This window comes from Diorhabda sublineata, chromosome 8 (genome assembly GCF_026230105.1).
Source record: "Diorhabda sublineata isolate icDioSubl1.1 chromosome 8, icDioSubl1.1, whole genome shotgun sequence".
NCBI classification, from domain to species: Eukaryota; Metazoa; Arthropoda; class Insecta; order Coleoptera; family Chrysomelidae; genus Diorhabda; species Diorhabda sublineata.
This window is the reverse complement of record NC_079481.1, coordinates 5,143,090-5,166,385: the sequence shown is the minus strand read 5'-3', so window position 1 is coordinate 5,166,385 and position 23,296 is coordinate 5,143,090. Positions and strand designations below refer to the sequence as shown.

The following is a 23,296-nucleotide window of genomic DNA, read 5'->3' as shown; positions in this document are numbered from 1 at the left end:
AGTTGTAAGATTTTATTTTAACAATCCAAAGAGGCAATGAAAATTTTTAGAGAGATAAAAGTTAAGATTTTTGATATTGATCCATCTTACAAACATTCACTCAATTATTTCGCCAGAATAAAAAGAGATTTTCATGTAAAACAATGATTTTTAGTACATGTTTGTCATCTAGAGGTTATCACATAATCTCAGGATTGCCTGTATGCAATCCTGTATCACCAGGATTAGAATAAAGGTCCGGAATTTAATCCTCCAAATAAGTAACAACAACAATCTAATTTGTTTGTTTTATGGAAGGTTATTAAATTGGCCTGTATTTCTAAGCAGAAATATTTTATACAGTTTATTTTTTCTTATTCAATCTCGGTTTAGTTACAAAATTTGTCATGTCATACACGAGACGCAGTTGCACAATTTATGATGGGGCTAGACCATTTTATGAAACTGTGAAAATGGTTTATTTCATGAATTTTGAGGTTGTAATCAGATGGGCTTGGCGAAAACCCACCAACTATTTTGAATATTGCTACTTTTGTATAACAAAAACCGAAGGTAATTTCGAAAAGAAAAATATCAGATTGATGATCCCAATTTTTAATCTGACATAAGACCTGTTGTTTTCTCGGTTTTATGGGCTTTATATAGTCTTTTAGAGTGCTGTAAGTTTACTCTGTGAATATTTCAATTTTATTTGACTGCGTATTACCAAAATATATGTAAGTGTTGCCGGAGGATAATTTGTAGGAACATTGTTCGGCAAACCTGTCTATAGAAATAAATTATAATAAAAGAATCTCTATTTTTTTCGCTTATTCGGAAGTATTTTAATAAAGAAGTGATTAATGAGAATTGGAAAAAGATAATAAAAAAATTGTAAAACATAAAATGTCAAGGACGCCATATTCAACTGTCATCAACAACTTGTACAGAGTATGGTATATTCAAGATTAATTAAATACCAAAAAAATTATTTAAAATGGTTGTTTTTTTGAAATTACGTAATATTCTATCAAAAACATTTTAATTAATTGGTCGGAAAGTTGACGTGAATAACATATTTTGAAAACAACTTGGTTCGAACAGCAGATGTTTGAAATATGATATCTAAAAATTTTAAAATAATTCTAGGAAATGAACGAAACAATGTCATTTAATTCATACGATTAAACTCAGTGAATCAACTTAGAGAAGGTTTCTTAGATAAAACACAGCAGTCTTCCTAAAAAATCATAAGCAAACTACATCCTAAAATCTGAAGAGGAATGCAAACTGGGAGAAAACTTATATATCACATAAAAGCGATGAAGAGAATTTGGAAAAAGCTTACTTTAGTTGAGAAATAACAAGAGATAGAGAGACCGTGTGTAGTAGAACTATGTTTGGGAATGAAGAGTTAATATACAATAACCAGAAATCATGAACGTCAACAAGGCAAGATAAAAATGTCAAATACAAGAAACAAGAAATTTCTGATCGTTTCTGTTATGATTCTGAACAGTTTATATTTTTGAAAAAGAAAAAGAAAATTCATTAACAATTCATCTAATGTTTCATCCGGTTATTCTATTCCGTTCAAGGACCGTAAGCGGCTAAGTGCTACTACATAAAGTTATCCAATATAAATCCGCTAACTACCTAAATAAATTGCGTGATCAACTATACAGCCTTACATCATCTGGATGATAAGTTCCCAGAATTAGAATTGAAACTGTACATTCGACTATTAATTTGAAATTATTTTCATGTCATGAATATTTATTAACTCGATGATTTATTTATCTTGCTAGAACAGTAGACTCCGTTTTAAAGGCTGAGCCACTGATAATTCTAAACACCTCCGAGGATATTATTCAGGTGACGGAAGGGTTTGACCCTGATGTAAGAAAGATTCTTCTGTAGAGCTGGAATTTGATGGTTCGAGCTGAGGCTTCATTATGTGTAGGGATTGTAAAATATTCAAACCTATCTCATTCCTCACTGCAGAGTGCTTTGAAGTCCAAATTTTTAAACGATCCACGGATAAACCTTGGCTCACAGAAACTCCGCGTATGCGTGGGATTGAATCGTTAGAAGGCTGAGAAATTTCCAGCGTTTATATTATTTTGGCTTTTGATAAGAAATTGAGGTGACTTGGAATGGGAATCCAAAGGAAAATATTTATTATAAATTAAGTTTTACTGGGTGGATTGAATCTGTGTTAGGGAATATACTGAAATTAAATTAGATTGAAATGTAGCATTTAAATTGAAAACTCATGCTTTGTTTTGAGGTAAGGTTACTGGAATAATATATATTTTTTTGCAGGGAATACTTAACAAATCAGAATGCAACTTTTGACATCGAAAAAGGTACTATGACATTCCGACCGCATAGGAACATCGTTTTTGATCCAGAGTGCTCAGTTAGGGATCCAAAAAAGGACAGAATTCTTGTTCCCAATATTCCACTTCTTGTAAGTAAATTTTCTCTGTCATTATTATAAAAAAACATAAAAAACAAAATAAGAGGAACAGAAAAACTGAGCAATCTTGGAAAACAGTGTTTTCAGTTTCATTTGCTGCTATGTTATTGAGAAATTTTCTTTCTATCAAGTCATTTTTTCGAAATTTAATCGAAGAGAGCTAGACTGAATAAATATTGAACTTGACGCTATTAATCGGAAAGCTGTTGAACAGAAAAATGAGCAGACGCAATCCCTTGTAGGAGCCGCCAGATCTGAGCGACAGGGCTTAGCTTGGGCCAACCAATTATGGCCCAAGCCTGGTTGAAATCTGGGTAACTTAGCCCCGGCCATTCTGCAGCCCGGCCAGGCCTGAACTCTGGGTAACCCGACCTCGGCCATCCTATAGTCAGCCAGGCTGTGCAGAACTCTGAATGACTATATAATATATCAAAATTGAAAGTGATAGTTTTTTTATGAATAAAATTCTTTTATGCATAATTTTTTTCATAAAACTATAAATTTATTAACAATATAGTAAAAATCTATTTTTACAAGTAACCAGCCTGGCCCTCTTGGGTTTATCTAGGCAACCAGACCTGGTCCAGTCTTGCAAACCAAGCGAGGGACATTGTTATCATCCCAGAGTCTCACCAAGTCTGGGCCAATAATGGCTTCCAAGCTAGAACTAGGATTGTACATACTTGACCCAAGTCTGGGCTTATACTGGCCCAGACTTGAAATCCTATATGGGTTTGAGGATAATTTGATCATAAAATAGAACTTCTAACAATTCCTAAGGAACTCACAGCATTTTATTGAAGAATTTGGTGTAATTGAAAAATTTCATTTGTATATAAATTTTTTTCACTATCCCTCGGCAAACCTTTGTATGAAGGAAATGCCAAATTGATACATGTTTGTTTTTTGAATTGAGGGACTTTAACAAAAGACATTTTCAAGTTCTCAGTTGCTTCACGCATTCTACAAGTTTTTATATGTTTTCAGGGTATTCAGAGCTATTTAACCGATTACAATTTCTTGACGAGTATGGCATTTTCAAGCTTAAGTCTCGCCATGGGATCCCAATCTTTCGTTAACATAACAGTTGATGAGTATTTGTGGGGTTACAACGATAGTCTGGTAGCAGTAGCCAATCAATTTGTTCCAAAATGGATTGATTTCGGTACATTTGGTATTTTCGAAAGGGTAAGTAAAGAATAAACTTTTCCATACAATTCAAATCACTTTAATTTTTAATACTGTTTCATGGTTTATTGTCTGAAAGAAACGGTGGTCCAAAAAATACTTAATATATCGGAAATATTGGAAACTTAGATCTTTGTTAAGTTGTCTGAAAGAACATTTTCTCGAGGTCTGTAAAATAAGGCACCATTTCTTAGATGCCCTTCCTATTCAAATCAAATTTCTGCCCTGACGAGTAACTTATTCAAAAATGGTGCACGTGGCTAAATTTGGAAAGTGCAGTTGATGTGGCAGCAGTTTGTAAAGCATTTTAATCAAGTTGACGGTTGGTTAGGATGATAAATTTCACAATTCGAATTTTTACCCTTCTTCAGATAGAACAGTCTGATTTTATGCTCAATCACCAAGTAAAATGCACTGTTTTGAGCGTTTCTTGGTCTCTGGAGAGTACCAGTGGACCCATGTCACTAAACAATGCATGAATTTCTTCGAATTACGTAACTGGCAATTACGCAATCTTTTGAAATTCCTATTCTTTCAGTCATCTCGCATCTCCCATACGAAACCGTAAGTTTTGTTAGTTGGTAACTATTTTCAGAGCAACGTAGACGTTGATCAAAAAGCAACCTCGATGAAACTCGTACCAATTAGACAGGACTGCAATTAGAATAAAAGAGTTATGATAATACACAGCATCCAAACGTTTTTTGAGTTGGCTTCTCGATTTACCTTTCAAAAACAACGGACACACTCATTTCCACATGCTGTAGAAACAAAACTAAATGTCCGTGCTTCTGAAATTTCGACAGTAGTCGCTTCCGAGAATGGTCGAGATGATATTGATTTAATGTTGTTCGCGCCATCAGGCCACGAAGTTCAGTACTTGTCGTAGTGTCTTCGTACTGATCATATAACGAACTAAATGAGTGTTTGCTTATAGAATCTTAGAGGCCTTTCTTTTGAAATACTATTGATCAAGATCTTAAAAAAGTATATACTAATTCAAGTAAAAATTTGATCTTCGAGACTATATAGTCAAAACTTGAATGTATTTTGAGGCCAAAGGCTATAGAAATCCTTTAATGACATCCAAGGCAACTTATGTAGAGTACTGAAATCATATTCCTCGAAAAAATAAAAAATTTTTTCTATTTCACCCTACATCTTAATAAATTCTTTCTAAAACTAACTAAACTGCTATACATGCTCTACATGTACTTATTTATATACCAAAAATAGAATTATACAAAACTCTAGAACAAAAAGACCCAAAAGAAATAAATAGAATGTCCTAGAAATTATTTGGAAGAAATATTGTAAATAAACCGCCCGCTATAATACAAAATTCTAAAAGGAAACGCGCTTTCGCCATTTATAAAAAATGTGGAAGACGCCGCGCGAATTCACCGAATTTTCATATTCAAATTCCATAGTAGCTGGACAGGGCAGGCCGTGGAAACCATTTTGCGAAATTGTTCGTAACAGTAATTTCAGCCAACGAAATCCCAAATATTTATACAGATCGTTTGGTTTGTTTGCTTTAATACAATTAATATTTTTATTTTTAATTGGGTTAGCGCATCGTTATTATTAATTCTATTGTTTGTTGCAGTTGCTGAGTCGAGATAATGCTAATGAAGTAGTAGTCGCTGTCAATCCCGAAAAAATAGAATCTCGTTACAGTAACCTTTTGTCAGAAGAAGAACGCAAAGCATTTTTCCATATAGTAAAATGGAATGGTCTGGAAGGACTACCGGAATGGGGATACGACGGTAGCGACGAAGCTATAAAAACTACTAAGAAATGTCAATTAGTAGAAGGTGTTTACGACGGAACATTCTATCCTCATCCTATGAAGAAAACAAATATCAACTTATTCAGAAAAGCATTTTGTCGTCCTATAACTTTGGAATACTTCGAGGAAGGTTACACTAAACAAGGATTCAAATCTTACAATTACAAAATGGCTTCCAATATGTTCGCTTCGCCGGAAGAAAATAAAGAAAATGAATGCTTTTGTCATGGAGGAGAATGTCCAGGAAAAGGCTTGCAAACTATAGCGCCTTGTTATTACGATATACCGATTACATTATCACAACCGCATTTTTTGAATTCCCCACGGGAAATTGTTGATAGTGTCAATGGTTTAGAACCAAAAGAAGAGAAGCATAACAGCATAGCTAAAATGCACCCTTATTTGGGTATACCTCTAGATGAATCTGCTTTAAAAATACAAGTGAACCTAGGGATTAAACAAACCAGATTCAATTCAAAAACGAGACCTTTTAACGGCCTTAACGTTCCTATCTTATGGATAGAACTCAGTTGTACGAGTTTACCATCTACCGTAAGCTTCCTCATAACACTAGTGACAGATATATTACCGATAGGTCAAAAAGTATTAATATATTTATTAGGTATACTTGGTTTAGCTTTTATATCGGGTGCGGCGTTGCTAACGTTGTTTTTCACTAAAACTACCATCCCTAGGTCTCTAAGTATTGCTTCTGAGTATTCGCCCGTACCTGTTATTCATTTACCTGCCAAGTATTTCAAAGATAAAGAGATAAAGATTCGTAAATAGGAAATTGTTCTTTTGGTTTTTCAATAGGACTCATAGATTTTTATAGATATCAAGGTTGCTTCCAAATTCTGTCCACAACTTTCCGGATCTTATTTTTTGAGGTAGTAATATAAATATATTCCTTTTTATGAATTAGATAAAAAGAGTTCCTACTCAGATTTATTTTATTATGATGATAAAAACGCGAACAAGAAACAAGAACGGGAAGTTATATGAAGAACAGTAATTTGTATCGTTGAGATAGGGTAGAGAGAACTGGGGAAGCTTTTGGGTTATTGTAGGTAATGGCCAATTCATATTTTGTTTGATATAATTCTTCTCTTGATATTTATAATCACGTCAATGTATACTCAATAAGGCAGTCTTCAGAAGTACTCAGAAACAACAATTTTACGAGTATGAAAAACCAGAACATAAAAAATGCATTTTTGTTATACATAATGAAAAATCCCTTACTTACATATTTAGTAACACAAAAATATTATAACACATTTTCTTCTTGACTTAAGGGGCATTCAGTACAGTAATTTCCGCTTTAGTTTCCTTGGTCATTAAAAAAATTGTACGTTTTCTTTTGTAAAGAACCGCATCTACTACCTGAGTATTTCGCAAACGTTTTGGCTAAGATGTCGACGCAAACTTGGACTACTTATTCTGTGGTCCATAGCTTTGCTAGGCGATGAGTAAGTTCAACCTTGTATTCTTCACGCCGTAAAGGTTTTCGTCCCTTTTTACATGTATTGTAGCTATATTTAAAATTTTAATAATCAGTTCCTGTGGATTATCTTTCAGTATTTCCATGTTTCATTTTTTCTTCATTAACTCTGATTTTGATCTTGCGATAAATCTCATTTTAGTTAACACCAGAAATTCGTCTGAATCGAAATTTGGGGAACATCCACGTGGCCTTATCCTCCGCTTTGTATTTAAGGTTGGTGTTAACTATCTGCATATTCATTTCTGTGGCCATATCACAAACTTTATGTCTATTGGCGTTCATTATTTCATGTACCGATTCTTTACTAGCTACAAACAGTAATTTGAAATTAGGACTTAGTGATGTTAAGTAGGAATTTCTGAAACTGTTGGTGATATTCATACTGAACACACTGCTAAACTGTTTACCTTCAGTCTCTGAAGACGACAACTTGGTTATCAAAATGCGTGTCAAACAGTGTAATTGTGAGTGTTGGTGGTATAAACAGTGTGTTCATTTAATAATATTAATTCTAATCTGAAATTTTTCACAACAGTTTAAAAAGATTTCAACAAATTCATACAATGTTTCAGAAGATTTCTAATTTCCATGTGGAAGTCGTTGTTGCTACAGAGTTATTTTTTGAATTATTCCATATCAACCAGTCGAAATCCTGAAATCTATCCTGCGGCATGTTTTTTAGATGTGGGTGTTCACTTGGAAATATCTTTTAGCCTAAACAGACGTTTTAGAACGTCTCCTTTTGAACGCCATCATAAATTTTAGCACAAAAGCAGGTTTTATGAATAGTAAACTAAACCAAACTTGAAGTATTTGAGAAAGTTTGACTACAATATGAAATTTATTTCAAGTTGTTCACTGTTTTCATAATTTTTGACACAACCCGACTAATTTTTTCACTACCAGGTGCCGGATCGCGGTAAATATCGCTTTATACCAATATTTTTCTAATTAGGGGACGGGAATGCATAAATGATATTCTACAAACTACAAAAATGATATAATCGGTATTTTCTATGAAGATATCTGAGGAAAAATATGTATTGACGCGATTATTAAGAGTTACCGAGCTAACGTCCATGACGTAATTGAGACTGATTTAACTTATTAGTGGTCTAAAAAATTTCTTGCCATTTTCAATTCTTCGACATATATTAGAAATATCATTTTGTAAATAACTAGTGATAAGTTTGATAGTACTGAATATAACGTGTGCAGGCTCAACAGGTGTTTTATCTATACTACATTTCACTCAGTGATTCGTAATATATTGTATATTACAAAGCAAATTTTCATAAAAATAATTTTCTTTTCTAGAATAAAAAAGTTTCTGAGACATATTGTATATAACTATTATTATATAAATGCATCTAAATGTTCTTGATTTTAGGTCAGATATGTTTTAAAATTAGTTTTTTTTTGATAATTTTTAAAAGATATATTTTGAAGTTTCGACTTTTCAAAATATATATTTTGATAAAGACTTAAAGAAATGTCAAAACGTCAAAATTTATCTTTCTTTTAAAAATTATATAAAAAAACTAATTTTAAAGCAGATGTGACCTAAAATCCAGAACATTTAGATGCATTAATATATCAAAAGGTCTAATAATTAAAAAATTAAAGAAAACTATTATTATATATAGATAATCTTAGAAAACAAGGCACCATATATTTTGTATAGAATGTTAATTCTAAATTTTGAAAATTATATTTATTACCGATTTTGTATACATACTATTTTCAAAAATTTATAATAATATAAATAATAAATGTTGAAGAAAGGAATTGTTTTAATTAATATTTATCCTTGTTTTTACTGGTTTCCTCTTTCCACTACACACCGAAGAATCCAGAGCTGGAAAAAGTACGAGTTAAATATAGACTCCCGAATCCTTTAGTCCAATCAGCATCAAATAATTTCAACTTATAACGATGGAAGAAACTGCCAGTAAAGGCTGCTTGTCATGAAGCAAAACAACGTGCAAGGAATTGCATGCAATTTCTTGGAAGATAAAAATATTGCAAAGACAAAAATTGCACGCCACTTAACATTACGCAAGTCTCTTTCCATTGCATAATGGTTGCCATTTTGGGGTTAGTTTGCTTTGCTTCTGGAGTTTGATGGGTAGAAAAAAGCACCTAGGGGTGATAAACTCCTAAGAAAAATAAAACATAAAATATCTAAGAAATCCTTGGCAAGAGACGTAATATCAGCAGATCAGAAACTCCTTTCTATCTATAATTGCAGCTTGCATTGTATTGCATTGCGTCTTGCATTGCATTGCGTCTTGCATTGCATTGCACGTTGTCTTGCGTTATGTCAAGCGACCTTAATCATACCGAAGTGGAAACCAATCTATCATTGTTAATTTGCTTATCGAACAGGCAAATTTTCAGAGACTGCACTGGTATAATTGAGAATCCTGAAGTGGAATATATGAAAAATTAGGCATGTTCTGCTCCCGAACATCACTCTGTATCTTCAATACCAACTTTATGTTGCAGTCACCCATCCATCTATTGTGAATTCGCAATACTACGATTAATTCATTTGAGGGAAGTTAACTGCTTAAAATAATCGAAAAACATTGATTTGTTCGATTTCTACATTCCCATGTTTCGACGTTTCTCTATCGATCACGAGATGGCAGAACAAATAAATGAAACTAAACTATATACATTAACAAACCACTAATTTTTTTTAATACGATTACTAATTAATATAGTTTATGGTTTAGGGCAAGTTTATTTCTAGTTAATCTAAATAAAAATATAATTATTCTTGAATGATGGTTTCATAATTTGTAAAAAATTCATGCTAATTATTATTTTCCGTTTACGAAAATTATTTTTATGTTATTGAATGAATACAATTAATATCACAAACGAACTAACTAATATTCATTAAAAAGTTATTTACAATAATATTATTAATAGTAAAATAAACGCTGAGAAATAAGAATTAATCTTATTACGTTTTATTTTTGAATGTGCTAGTATTTTCTTCTTATAACTTGCTACCAGCAAACAGTTTGTGAAAATACAAATTCAATATTAACTATACGGAGTGAGTTTTATGTATGGAACGCCTAAATTTTTGTGTACAATCCTACAAGAGTATGGTCATCACATCACATCAGAAGAAATATATGGAAATTGAAAAAAAGACGGAAGTTAAAAAAACAGAATCAGTAATTAATTGACAAAAATAATGAGACAAGAAAAATAATTCATGCAGAATAAACGGTAAATAATAAGTACAAAATAAGAGTTTAGAAGACTGCGATGAAACCAGAAGTGACAAAAGGCGAAGAAACTATGAGACTAACAAAAAATTACATTAGAAAATGAAGATATAGTAAACACAATTAAAGCAAAAACATCACGATGGTACAGATACATTAGAAGAAAGGAAAAACGACAGGGATAAGAAAAATTACAGATTGGAGACTGATCGAGAGAAGATTATGAGGAAAACCCAAAATTAGAGCAGATTGTACAAGATATGCAGAGTCTAGAAGTAGTAGTTGAATAGTGACAAAATACAGGACCAAAGAATTGCTATTTGAGTAGCTGCAATTCCAAATAGATTCTTAAATTTTCAAATACTCAAACAAAAAATCTTTCGTGCTTTTTTATTGAAATATTACTATAGGTATTATAAATATTACAAATATACATTCACGTGTTTTGGTCTTTGCTTTTTCTTTTTAAAGTCTTTGTTTTGGATTTTATCCATGGTAAATAATGCGATAATCTTGTATATACATCAGGAAAACCAGGTTTGGCACAACCAGATCCAAAGGAAGTAATCCCCGCCAATATCCATCTTCCATCTTGCAATGCACATTGTAAAGGACCTCCAGAGTCACCCTAAAACAGTCACAAAGATGTCAACATAATTCTTCTCGATTAAAAGTGGAGGAAATTTGGAAAATCAAACTAAATATTGGAAAGTTGTGGCAGATATTACTGAAGATATTAATAGAGAGGAGGTTTTATTTATTAAAACAGTATTCATTTCCTAGTAGTATAGTATTAGAATCTTATTCAAAACCAATGGGTTCAGGGATTTATTCTCTTATTGACAATTTGTTTGTTTGAATCATAAATTAAGAGTTTCTAGATACCATAACATTTTTATAGAATGACGAATTTTTTTTATTTGTTAATTACAAAATCGACTATCATTTTGTTAGTTTAAAAGTAATACATAATTAATTTATACGAATAGAACAATGTTTTACAATAACACTCAATTTAATTAACATTTATCCTTCTGTATTTACATTTTCTTTTGCATTTCAATACATAAAACTGTTTGTTTATTATCTAACGTATACGAGGATGGCCCCAGAAGCTGTAGGTCTGACCTAGAGATGGCAGTTGATGCTTGAAAAATACCCCAATCCATACGTTTGAAGACGTTTTCAGTGAATTTGCAAACATGGAAAAATTGGTGATCGTTATATGATACAATACTTCCATTTGAACAGCCTTAGCCCAACCAATATAAAAGCTGAACTAGATTTTACTCTAGGTGAGACTGCTCCAACAGTAAAATATTGGGTAACAGAGTTTAAACGAGGCCTTACGACCACCATCGCATTGGTTGACCAAATGAGGTGACGTCTCCAGAAATCTTGAAAAAAATCCACAAAGCTGTACTGGATGATCGTCGACTGAAAGTGCACGAACTAGCAGACATAATAGGCATTTCAAAAAGTGCAGTACATTGCATATTAACAGATAGTTCGATTTGAAGACTAAATATTAAACAGAGATAAAGAGAGAGCAAGAACATCGGTTTACCATTCTCTATCTCTCGCTACTCGCCGTTCAGATTAAAACTTGTTAATCTCCTCCTTTGCCGTTTCCATCTCTCGAAACTTCGAAGTCAAAGATATCCAATCAGAATAGAGTAGAGAGAGATAGAGAGTGGTATACCGATGTTCTTTCTTTCTCTACCAGAAGTTCGGACCCACTTGTACAAGCCCCATACCTCGCTTTCTCTATCTTTAGTATTACCTATATGGGTAATTTTGTATTATTATAATGATATCGGTGATATCATTTGTCGCGTGGTTAAGTCATCACCTTGCAAATGGTTGCGGGCTCAAATTTGACTTGGAAATGTGCATTTTTGCATTTTTGTCATGATTTAATAATATCTTCAATTAAGTTAATTACAACTAACTAATTATAGTTAACTACAATTATATGGTTGGAAGGTCAAATCTCATCAAGGACTCCAATGATGATGTCAATTTTATATAAAAAGTTTCCACACTAAAATTATGTTAGTCTCATGAATTTTAAGGAGAAGGATGAATTGAAAAAATCGAATGAGAATTTTTTTAGAAATCACTACATCATTGAGAAATAAACAACTTTTGGCGTGATATTTGTGTTTAAATAAATAATATCAATAGATGCTGATAAAGCTAATAATTTCACTGGTGAACCATTTTTTTTTGTCACAGGAAATTTATACCTAATTTTGAATTTACTAAGGCCACCAAACAATAATATTTCAATGGAAAAAATTTGACACCTAGGTTTATTTGTGACATCAAGACATATATTTTTATTAAAAGTATAAAAATATGCAATAAATAGCTACGATTTTCGTGAATGTTTGAGTTCTGATAGGTCCCTCTTAAGTCTCCAACAGTTATCTGTTAGAATTCTTGAAATTTTTTCCTTGATAGAGCTTTTATTTTGAGAAAATATTGATATCACATCCCAAAGCTTAAGTCTTCGTAATTTTCTTTTTTATGGTTTCCTAGGAAATTTTGGGCAACATTCTCAAAACATTTCCATAACATTCAACTTTCTTTTGTTTGCAGCCTTCATTAGTTCCAGTATTTGTGGATCAATAAATATTCTGTAGTAAGTGATCCACATTTGGGCTATAATTTTCTTAGTGTAGTGACTCTGCATCAGCTGTCCTATTCGCAAATGAAACAGCATGTTTAACCAAGATATAGCTCAAGCAAAAGAGCAATGACCTTGAAATCTCCACAAATTTTCCAAACACACTGTATTTAATTTTTACAAAAAGGAACTTAATGCTCTCGTCTGCTTCTTATCAGAATCATGGGCACGGAAAGACATTTGTTTCCGTTGTATAGCAACACTGTCTTCAAGCAAATTTTTGAGGGATCAATAAACAATCGCCAGTGACTTGGAACATATTCTGCTTTTCTGCTTGATTTGGAGGTTTAGCACAGGCAGTTCGGCACTAGGTCTGATGGCCGATGACAAGTTTGGGTACTGGACAATGTGTTTGGACTTAGTTGTGACGTCTTTTGTTTGAATCAAACAAAAATAACATTCACTCATATGGCCTTTGGTCCCGTCCAAATAATTGATATACCAAAAGGCAAATGTCTAGATTAGGGTTTAGCCCAACCTAATAGAAGTCTCACACACGTTTTACAACATATATGTGGAACCCAGGATTTAACTTGGTGGTGCACAGGAAAAAAAATAGTTTAAAGTCAATTAATGGCGTGAATTTTCAACGTTGAGATGTGAAAATTAATTCTCCATACACATCACAAAACTATCCGGGGCTTGGAACACTGTCATAGCATATTTGAAATGTGAAAAATGTAATTTAGTTAAATGCAATCGTTATACATTCGCCCAAATTAAATTAATCAAACAAAAACAAAATATTTTTTTTTTAATGGGTAAGGTACATCAAAACAAAATCATCACAAAGTTCGTTCGACAAAAACAGTGTTTTGATCCAAATTATATGTTTTTGGGTCAATATATTTTCAATATTCAGAGATCATTTTTAGATATAAGGAATCCCGAAATGTAATCAATTATTTATGTCTTTACCACGCATGTTCCACTGGATCCGTCCAAATGCCCTGCACACAAATGGCCAGATTTGATATGTACAGCATGTCCATATTTTTTTCTGCAAACAGCATTATCATGTACTGGAACTCTCGACTCAAGTAATCTAGAATTTGAAAATGAAATTCGACTTAAGAACTGCGAAACTTTTATCCAAATTACACATGTACAAATGACTTAATTGTTTGATTTTCCCATTACTCTATAGCTAATAATACTAAAAACTGATAGCTTAATATTTCGGAAAAAAATATTATAACGTTCTTCGTTTTTATTTACATTCCCATTAATGGGGTGAATTAATAAAAACTGTCTTTTACGTTCCTAATTTATTTACACAATACACTTAATGAATTTACTTATAAATATCACTTTTCAGAAATCATTTATATATTTATATACCTGAATACACTACGAAGCTCTTGAATAAAAAAACACAACGAATAAATAAATAGACTTTCCTAGAAATTATTTGAAAGAAACACTGTAAATAAACAGTGTTTTATAATAAAATGTTCGGAAAGGAAACATCAAAGGCGCATCCGCCATTTATAAAAAACAGATGAAAGGCGTCGCGAGAATTCGCCGTTAACTGATAGATTTTTCTTTGGATAATAATCACAGTTTCTTACCTGATGGATAATAAACCATCTTCTGCGGCTCTACCCCAACCTGTAGCATAACACAAGTCGGTTTGATTGTGATGAAGCCTGGTAGTTGGTAAACATACAGCTCGAACTCGGCTTTCTTGTGTAAATTTCACCGGTCGAGACAATTTCATAAGAGCTGAGAAAAAACGTATACAAAATTAAAGGATATTATAATTCTTTAATTACAGGGTGATGAGAGAAATTTAGTAAATGACACAAAAGCAATTTAATCGACAAGAGAATCTAATTCGGTAATGTGGATGGAGCTGCTTTACTAACTTGACGAATACTTTTATGCGTTTGCTCAAAATGGAACAAACACAGCGATGTGGAGATGTTTGATTGTTTCATGGAAATAGAGCCTAATTTTTGCGCCGTTTTATAACCATGGATGAAACGTGGTCCATCACTTGACACCTCAAACAAAACAATAAACAAAACTATGGACTAAAAGAGAAAACTGGCTATAAAGAAGGGAAAAACCGTTTTATCTGCGGACGAGGTGATGGCGTTGGGTTTTTGCGATGCGCGTTGACAATTTCCATTGACTATCTTAATAATAAAAAAAAATCTATCAACGGCGAGTATTATGCGACGCATTTGTCTGAAAAGAAAGTACTGTTTCATCAAATCAGTGCAACAGCTCACGCCTACGTTATTGCAATGGCTAAAATTAATGAATTGACTTTTGAATTGCTACCTCATGCACCCTATTTGCTAAATTTGGCCACCTCGGATTATTTTCTGTTCCCAGACTTAAAAAAATGACTCAGTGGTTAAAGATTATCCAACAATGGAGATATGATGGCAGTTAATGGCTATATTGAGAAGATGACTATTCTTGTTATGGAAACTAACTCATTGAATTTCGTTGGGAAAAGTTAAAAGGAGATTACGTTGAAAAATCTTTCTGGGGATCATCCTCGTATTTTTCATGTCATACTCTCTGATGAGGTTATTCTGCAAACTGAGAAAATACTTTTACCGATTCATTTCAAACTGTTTTAGTTGTTGGAAAGAAATGGCGAGAAAGAATTCCGAGTATTAATTGAATAAACAGATGAAAAAACTGAGAAAATTATGTAATTATTATCCTAGAAGTTCTCTCTTCCGTAGAGTGATTTGTGAGTGGTTTTTTACGAAAAGCTCAAAGAGTGAAATGGTTGAAAAATACCAGCAGCTAGATATTTAAAAAGGATCTTTAGAGAAGGCGAAGAAGAGGTCAAAAAATTAATGGTTGGCTGTATTATTCGAAGAAATTAGAGAGGTTGAATCAAATTAAAATGAAAAAGCAGTACACATCCATTGGAATTCTGAAGATGTAATCCTCATTGATTATTCGGATAAAAGAAAAACGATAATTTCAACTAATTTTTGTAGTATTTTTGAACGTTCAGTGATCATAATGTAGCTCTTAATAAAATCAAATGAAGAGAATTAGAAACTTTTAACTTTTCAATTATATATCCTCTTCTGCTTTGTATTATAATGGGAGCAGTTTCATTGTTTATACATCTTCTTGATTCATGTTAGTTGAAAGTGTATATCAGGTTTCACTGGTGAGAGCAGTAAATGTAATAGTAACTTGAATGATACAAAAAGACAAAGCAAAATTGTTAACGTGATATCAAATGAACTTTCATTTGAATCATTATAATGAAACAGCAAAAAAAATCATATAAATAATCTAACTCTACACGCACACTTGAAAATGAGTTTATTGTAACTATATACAAGGTGAATTACGGGAAAGTATGAATATCTGGGAAAGTTTTTGACGACAAAGAAATGAGGAATGTTAACTTTGTTAAATCTATATTCGAATAATAAACCTTATTCTCCTGAAGAGGAGTGGCACCCAGAATTTTTGCCAAATAGAAATGGGGGGTCGAGCGATACTTTTTTAAAAGATTTTCTTTTTGTTTTTAAAAAAAATGTACCTACTAAAGATATAATATCAAGAAAGACAATCAATCACATTTCTTTGTTGTACACGGAGTCCAGGAAACTTATCATTAAAACCATTATTTTGTCAATGATGTGGGAGTGTTTCATCTTGTAAGAAAATAAGTTCTCGACTAGTATATGATCTATCTTTGATAATAGCTGAAGCTGGAGTTTTTCAGCAAAGTCCAGAAAAAGAACTAACAAAACTTGAGGAATTTCCGAAATATCAGAACAGTTTTTTCGTATTTGTCTGTTAACATATGTATTAGAAAGTCCATTTTGTAAACTTTTCAGACTATCCTCGTCTAAGAATTTTGAAACTAACTTAGATTTAACGTTCACTATTAGAAATGACTAGTGTATTGGATGGACAACTAAGAACTGTCGTCGGCAATATATCAGGAGCGGATTATACGAGGATAGTTCCAGAATGAACAAAGAAAGCACAAAAATTAAAAAAAACACATTTATTCTCCTTATGGCTCCTTACACTTTTTCCAGCGATGTTCAATAAGTTCGTCACCCTTTTTATAATAAGATTCGTCAAGTTTCTCAAAATAACTATTATCTCCCGACATCACCTCTTCATTATTGGAAAATCTTTGACCACCGAGCTTTTTTTAAGTTGGGGAACAGAAAATAATTCGAGGGGACTGAAACTGGAGAATCCGGTGCATGAAGTAGAAATTCAAACTCGAATATCGAATGTGTGAGCTGGTGCATTGTCTTGATGAAACAACACTTTCTTCTGAACCAAATGCAGCTGTTTTTACTTGTTTTTTGCTAAAACATTGCAATAAGTTCGCATAATCCTTGTCGTTGATAGTTTTCTCTTTTTCAAGATAGTCAATGAAAATTATCCCACGCGCATCCCAGTAAACTTTCGCCATGACCTTGCCTACGGATTTAACGGTCTGTCTTCTTCAGAACCGGTTCTCCCTTTTCAGTCCATTGTTTTTTATGTGAAATGATGGACCCACGTTTCATCCATGGTTATCAAAAACTCGACTCGACATTTTCGAGACGCTGTTTTTGTTCCATTTTGAGCAAACGCAACAACATCTTGTACACAGCTTTCTCACGTACAAGTGGAATTTTTTAAGCAACCTCTAAATCTCGTCTGTTAGTTCTGGGACCATTCTCGTATTACAGTTTAAGGTAAACTAAAATTATTACAGAAAAGCAGTATTTTTGAAAATTTATTCAATTAAGTTATCCATATATACGATAATCGAATTCTTAAAACAATTTTGCTTATTTTTCAATGCACAAATTTTAGTCCATCTCTTCAAAAAGAGGTGGGAATCTTTTCATAAATAAATATCTGTAATTCCAGTTCACCGATTTTTATAAACTTGATGTTATTTCAAGAGGCTTCTGTCCGGCGATACAAAATATATGAATTCTAAGCAATTTTTTTAACAAGGTGAATGCTAGAGGGCATTGTTTTTGTTTCCTTTAACAAATGTAAATAGAAGCATTGAAACTTAAGTAGGTTTTCCAGAAGTAAACTTAATATCAAAATAGCGCAAACCAAATGTCGATATCTTTTTTCTGCCCCGAGATATGCGTAATAGAGAGAATTTTTTTAAAACTTCTAGTAGGCTGATAACGTGAGTTGAATTGAATGTTATAATTGTCTGCTAGGGAATCAAAGCATAAAATATAAATAAAAACCTACATATTTGTTGTTAAATACAATCACGAATTGTAGTATTATAGGCTACTGACTATTATGTCCTTGGTAGGGGATCAATTAAATAAGGTAGCTATGGTATACGAGGTCTGGCTATTAAATAACTAAACTAGTTACGCCACACACCTTTACATACGTTTTTTCCATTGATCGAAGCAGTGTTAGATGTCTTCTTGTGAGGCCATTAGGAGCTCTGCTATTTTTTGCTTTACCGCTTCCATCGACTCAATTTGGGCCCCTTTCAAAGCATTTAGCCTTCCAAGGAAATCTGAACAGACCCGTTGACGCAAGAGCAAGACATCATATGATTTAAAGAATACGACAAGCGAAAATAAGTATTTCAATGACAGAACTTGAAGGTCTTATCCACCCGTCAGCGACTGATTTCATGTATAGAAAATGATGAACGAGATTTTGAGCATCTGGGACGTTACGACTTACTTAAATAGTTGTTAATTTTTCCAAGGCTAGCATATCTAAAGTGCCACGCAATTAGGTAAATTTTGAAAAAAATTGTATCTCCAAATATGCAGTCTGGTGGTGAACACGAAATTCTAAAATTCATCCTATTTCTCGGGGCCACTCTTGTTATATTTTTTTTCCTAAAATCGACTGTTCTTAGTTGCCTACTCGGTACACTAGTTATTTCTAATAGTGAATATCATATCCAAGTTACTTTGAAAATTCTTGGACGAGGATTGTCTAAAAATTTTCCAAAATGACTGAAATTTGATTGAGATACTCGCAATATAGTTCTGACATCTCCAGATAGAGATAGGAAACTTTTCGTCAATGATCTAAGAAGAAAGAAGACAGCTACTCTTCAATCGGTTTTGGGACAAATTGGATTGGAAAAAAATAAAATATCAGACTTGCTGAAGTAGAAGCAGATAAACTCAGCTCCAAAACAATTGAGAAAATAATAAAAAGGGAAGTAGATAAAGAAATCATTCATAATATAAGAAGTTAGAATTCATTAACATGAGTCTTTTTGGGGTAATTGCTAAATGGACTTTTAAAAATGTTAGGTTTCTTTAAGGTTATAACGTGCTACAATGAGTACAGAATCTCAATCCACACCTCGAAGTGTATGAAATACAAAATGAAGATTTTTATTTACTAAATTCATCTCGCATCCTGAACTTTTAATTTGCACTGTATAAAATTCTTGAAAAGTATATTTTTACCTACATATAGCACTGAAGTTTCTGCAAACATGATCATAATATTACCATTTAATTTTATTTCTAGAATGTATATTGTTATTGCTTCATTACGAATATGAACCCATCTATCATATTTATAAATAGACGTTTTTCAAATCTCGTTGAGTTTTTTTAGTTATAATTATACCAGCAGTCGATCAATTAGGTGAAAGTTATTCGAAAATGATTCGAAATGTGGGCAAACAAACCCTTACTATCGATACCCTGGACGGGTATATTGAATATCTGTTCTTCGAGTATGGAATAATGATATAACAGTATCCAAAAAGAGAAACCGATAATTCTAAACTTATATCGGTTACATTGTAGAAGGTTTGAAATCATTACAAATGAACATAGTTGAGTGAAGGATCGTTATCAGATATAGAACATTTCCAAGTATATTTCATATTTCTAATTAATATATTCTCCAATGCAAATCTTACTCTAATAATAGGAGAAATTTATCGATTGATTTTGTTTAAAAAAAATGGCACAAAAGTTTCATTATATTCAGAAATCTTTTACTTTTTCTTTTTTTTTCTTGGTTTTCTTTTTTCCCTATTTTCTCTACCTTTTAGTACTGGTTTTACCCATCCATCTTCTGTTATTCTACTTATATGTCCCTCTAGTTTTCTGTGCTTCAATTTTACAGAGTGAGTTTGCAGACATAATTAGGGAAAAATGTTACAATCAAAACGATCCAAATTTTTTAAGGCCACTTTTTGTATTAATAGAAACGTAAATCGGCATGATTGAAGATACTGCTCACGTAACAATCCTCGTTGGATGCGTGGATCCTACACTCAATATCCCGAAAAACTGAATGTATGGGTTGGAATAATAGGCGACAAAATAATTGGTTCCCATTGAGGGTAACTTAAATGGTTCGGCGTATTTAAATTTTTTGCAAAATAGTTATTATACCATTTTTGATATCATTTCATCTGCTTTACTGGATTTTGCTATTTTTTTTTTGTATTCTATTTCCTTCGCCTCCTTTTTTTGATAAAGTTATTTCCAAATACTCGATTTGATCTATTTTTAGTTTTCTTAGTTTTCTTATTGTTTTTTTTTTTTGTCATGAGTACTATGTCTTCCATATATGTTAGACAATGTTGTTTAATTTCTATAAATTAAACTTTGGATTGTCATACTACTTTCTCTTGGTATGATTCATTGAAATAAGTTGGAGAGGGTTATGGATAATGGATCTTCTTGACTTACGCCTAGTTTTATAAGTGAAATTTGAACCTCAAACGTCGGCTTAAACTACAGACGTTTTTTCACATTTCACGTTTACTGAGAAATTTTGATTTAATCATTACCGGTGGTTTGGGGGTAGTTTAAACTTCAGTTTAACATGAAACAGAGGATCTGAACCCAACTTTTTCAAATTGTTCCCATTTTTACAATATTATGAAAGGTTTTGGTAGATTCTCTCAGTTAATTGTTGGCATTCATATATTAAAATGTCTTTTGGAATATTATTACCTCCTGCACTTTCTTTTTTAGTTATAGTTAGATCTCACATGAATTCCTTCCTCCGATTCATTTTCACTCAGTTATTCCTTATAATTCTCCAATAATTCTTCAAAATACTGTTTGAAAGAGAAAAATACTATTGCTGGTCAGGAATTTATAAAAGGTTTGCCTTCTGTTTTAATATTTCCTAATAATAAAGGCCGCGGTTTATTATCATTACTTGAGAGTAGCATTTGTCGATACTAAAGGAGCGTATGATTGTGTTAACTTAATATTACAAACGAAATAAGTTGGTCAATATTGGAATATCAAAAAGAATTAGCAATGTAGTATGTAACCTATTTAATTATAGAAAAGTTTATGTCAGATCTATGAGCAATTCACTTACAAACCTTAGAAATACCTCCATAGGATTACCTCACAGAGCTGTACTTTCTAGGTCTATATTTAATATATTTACAGCAAGTCTTCACGAAGAAATTAACTACAGACTTATCCAATATGCAGATAATTTTGTAGCGTATAATTCCCATAAAACCTACCAAATTCTTCTTCACAGAAATTGGACTTTACGTAACTCCAGAAAAATCGATATTATGTTTTTCGAAGACATAACATACCACATATACACAAAGTTATAAGAAACCAGATTCTATATCCAGTGCCAATATCAGTTAGTTACCTTGGTATGATCATAGATAAAAAATATTGCCACAAAAAGCACCAAGGGTTTAAATTTGTACAAAGTATATGGTGGGAAGCCGACCCTCATACTTGCATTACTTTCTATAAAACATATATTAGATCAATTTTGGAGTTTGGATGTACTCTTCATGGTACCGCAACCCAAAAGAAAATAGAAATTATGCAAAACAGTGCCTTACGTCTTTGTATTAAAGCAAGGTCTACACCAGTAGGACCAATTCAAGTTGAAGCATTAGAACCGGAATCAAAACGATCATCATCTGAGTAGACTGCAGCCGGCAAACCACGTCCGAAGCGTCCAAAGGCACAACAGTCAAATGGGAAGGTTATAGCTTTAGTATCTTGGAATATGCATGGAATATTGTTCATCGACTATTTCGAAAAGACAATCAATAGCGAATACGACATAGAGTTGTTGGATATCTTGAATGTAAAAATCAAGGAAAAACGGCCTCATATGTCGAAGAAAAACCACAGTTTCACCAAGATGATGCACCGATTCACAAGTCGATGGCAACGATGGTTAAATTGAATTAATTACACTTTTAATTGCGCTCTGATCCACCGTACAGTCCAGATCTGACCTCCGGTGACTACTGACTACAGCATCGAGAAGTTAGAGAATTATTGGAATGATTGTATTGTTCTGGAAGGAGATTACATTACATTCAATTTGATACTTATGAAATACATGGTGATTTTGGGTTGGTTAGATATGGTTAACTATTAATACCATAGCTCATGGCTGAATGACGACGTTCTTTGGTAAGAACATTAAGTTTCTGTCCTGAATTCGCGAAATGCTATGAGATGTTATGGTAGAAGAAAAGTTTTTATTACTACAAAATTCAATATTCACAATGGGTTGGTTTAGAATATAAAAAACTTTCTTATAGACCAAACGAAAATCGAATAGAAACTTGATTCTTACCAATGTCATGCTGAAAATTGTGAAATCTTTCATGGAGAATAACTTCTTCGATAGGTATTCTTTGTTCGGAATACTCTTCTACTTCTCGATCCCATTCTCCTACAACTGCAGTCCAAAGAGCAGCCAATGGTAGATTGAATAAATCACTGAAAGAGTTGAACCATTCAATTTGGAATAAAAATGAAAAATAAAATAGTTTTCACATGTATAATTTGGATCACATGAGGTACTTTCCAATTCAATTTAATCCATTTCCCAAAGTTAATTTTCTTATAAAATGCATTTCTAAGATTGAAATTGATCAGAAAATGGTGTCTCCAATCCAATTTTGAGTTTTCCACAATTCAAACAGCTTTTACAATCGAAATTTAGACAAAAATGAGAAAAACATGACTTTTCCCATTTTAATTTTATTTTTTCTAGAATTTTCCAATTTAGTTTGAGCAGCAATCGTTTTTCCAAGTCAAATTTTCTCAAAAAAATATGGTTAAAAGATTGAGTGTGGTCAAAAACTAGTCCCAATTAAATTTTTTCCTTAATTTATTTAAACAAAACCAGCTTTTACAATAATAATTTGGACAGAAACGCGTATTTAATATTCAATGTGGAAAATCATGATATTTATCAATTCAATTTGAATAGAAGTTTTTCAAAAAATAGAATAAGATTGAATTCCAACAAAAAATTGTTTTTCACAATTTATTTACACAACGACTGGCTTTTTAAATTGACTTTTAATTTTGGCTAAAAACTGATATTTTAAATTCACTTCTTATGGAAAATGGAGTGTTTTGTTAAAAAAAATTATTTTTCCGACTGTAGTTTGGTCAAAAATCAGTTTTTCTCATAT

General features: G+C 32.3%; 3 protein-coding genes across 3 annotated transcripts in view; 1 reads left to right on the top strand and 2 right to left on the bottom strand.

Annotated features, from left to right (window-relative positions):
• The window catches only part of LOC130448371 (scavenger receptor class B member 1-like), a 68,252-nt gene extending 59,522 nt beyond the window's left edge, over window positions 1-8,730 (top strand). The window contains exons 4-6 of the mRNA XM_056785731.1: window positions 2,305-2,452; window positions 3,449-3,649; window positions 5,259-8,730. Coding sequence (XP_056641709.1) covers window positions 2,305-2,452; window positions 3,449-3,649; window positions 5,259-6,230 — 1,321 coding nt within the window. The 3' untranslated portion in view covers window positions 6,231-8,730. The remainder of the gene's footprint in view (window positions 1-2,304; window positions 2,453-3,448; window positions 3,650-5,258) is intronic.
• The window catches only part of LOC130448378 (pyrimidodiazepine synthase-like), a 445,274-nt gene that overhangs the window by 166,612 nt on the left and 255,366 nt on the right, over window positions 1-23,296 (bottom strand). The gene's annotated exons all lie outside the window — the stretch shown is intronic.
• Window positions 10,584-23,296, bottom strand: part of LOC130448376 (trypsin-1-like) — a 32,021-nt gene continuing 19,308 nt past the window's right edge. Inside the window, exons 4-7 of the mRNA XM_056785736.1 lie at window positions 22,447-22,592; window positions 14,460-14,613; window positions 13,807-13,933; window positions 10,584-10,824 (exon numbers count right to left, since the gene is read on the bottom strand). Coding sequence (XP_056641714.1) covers window positions 10,633-10,824; window positions 13,807-13,933; window positions 14,460-14,613; window positions 22,447-22,592 — 619 coding nt within the window. The 3' untranslated portion in view covers window positions 10,584-10,632. The remainder of the gene's footprint in view (window positions 10,825-13,806; window positions 13,934-14,459; window positions 14,614-22,446; window positions 22,593-23,296) is intronic.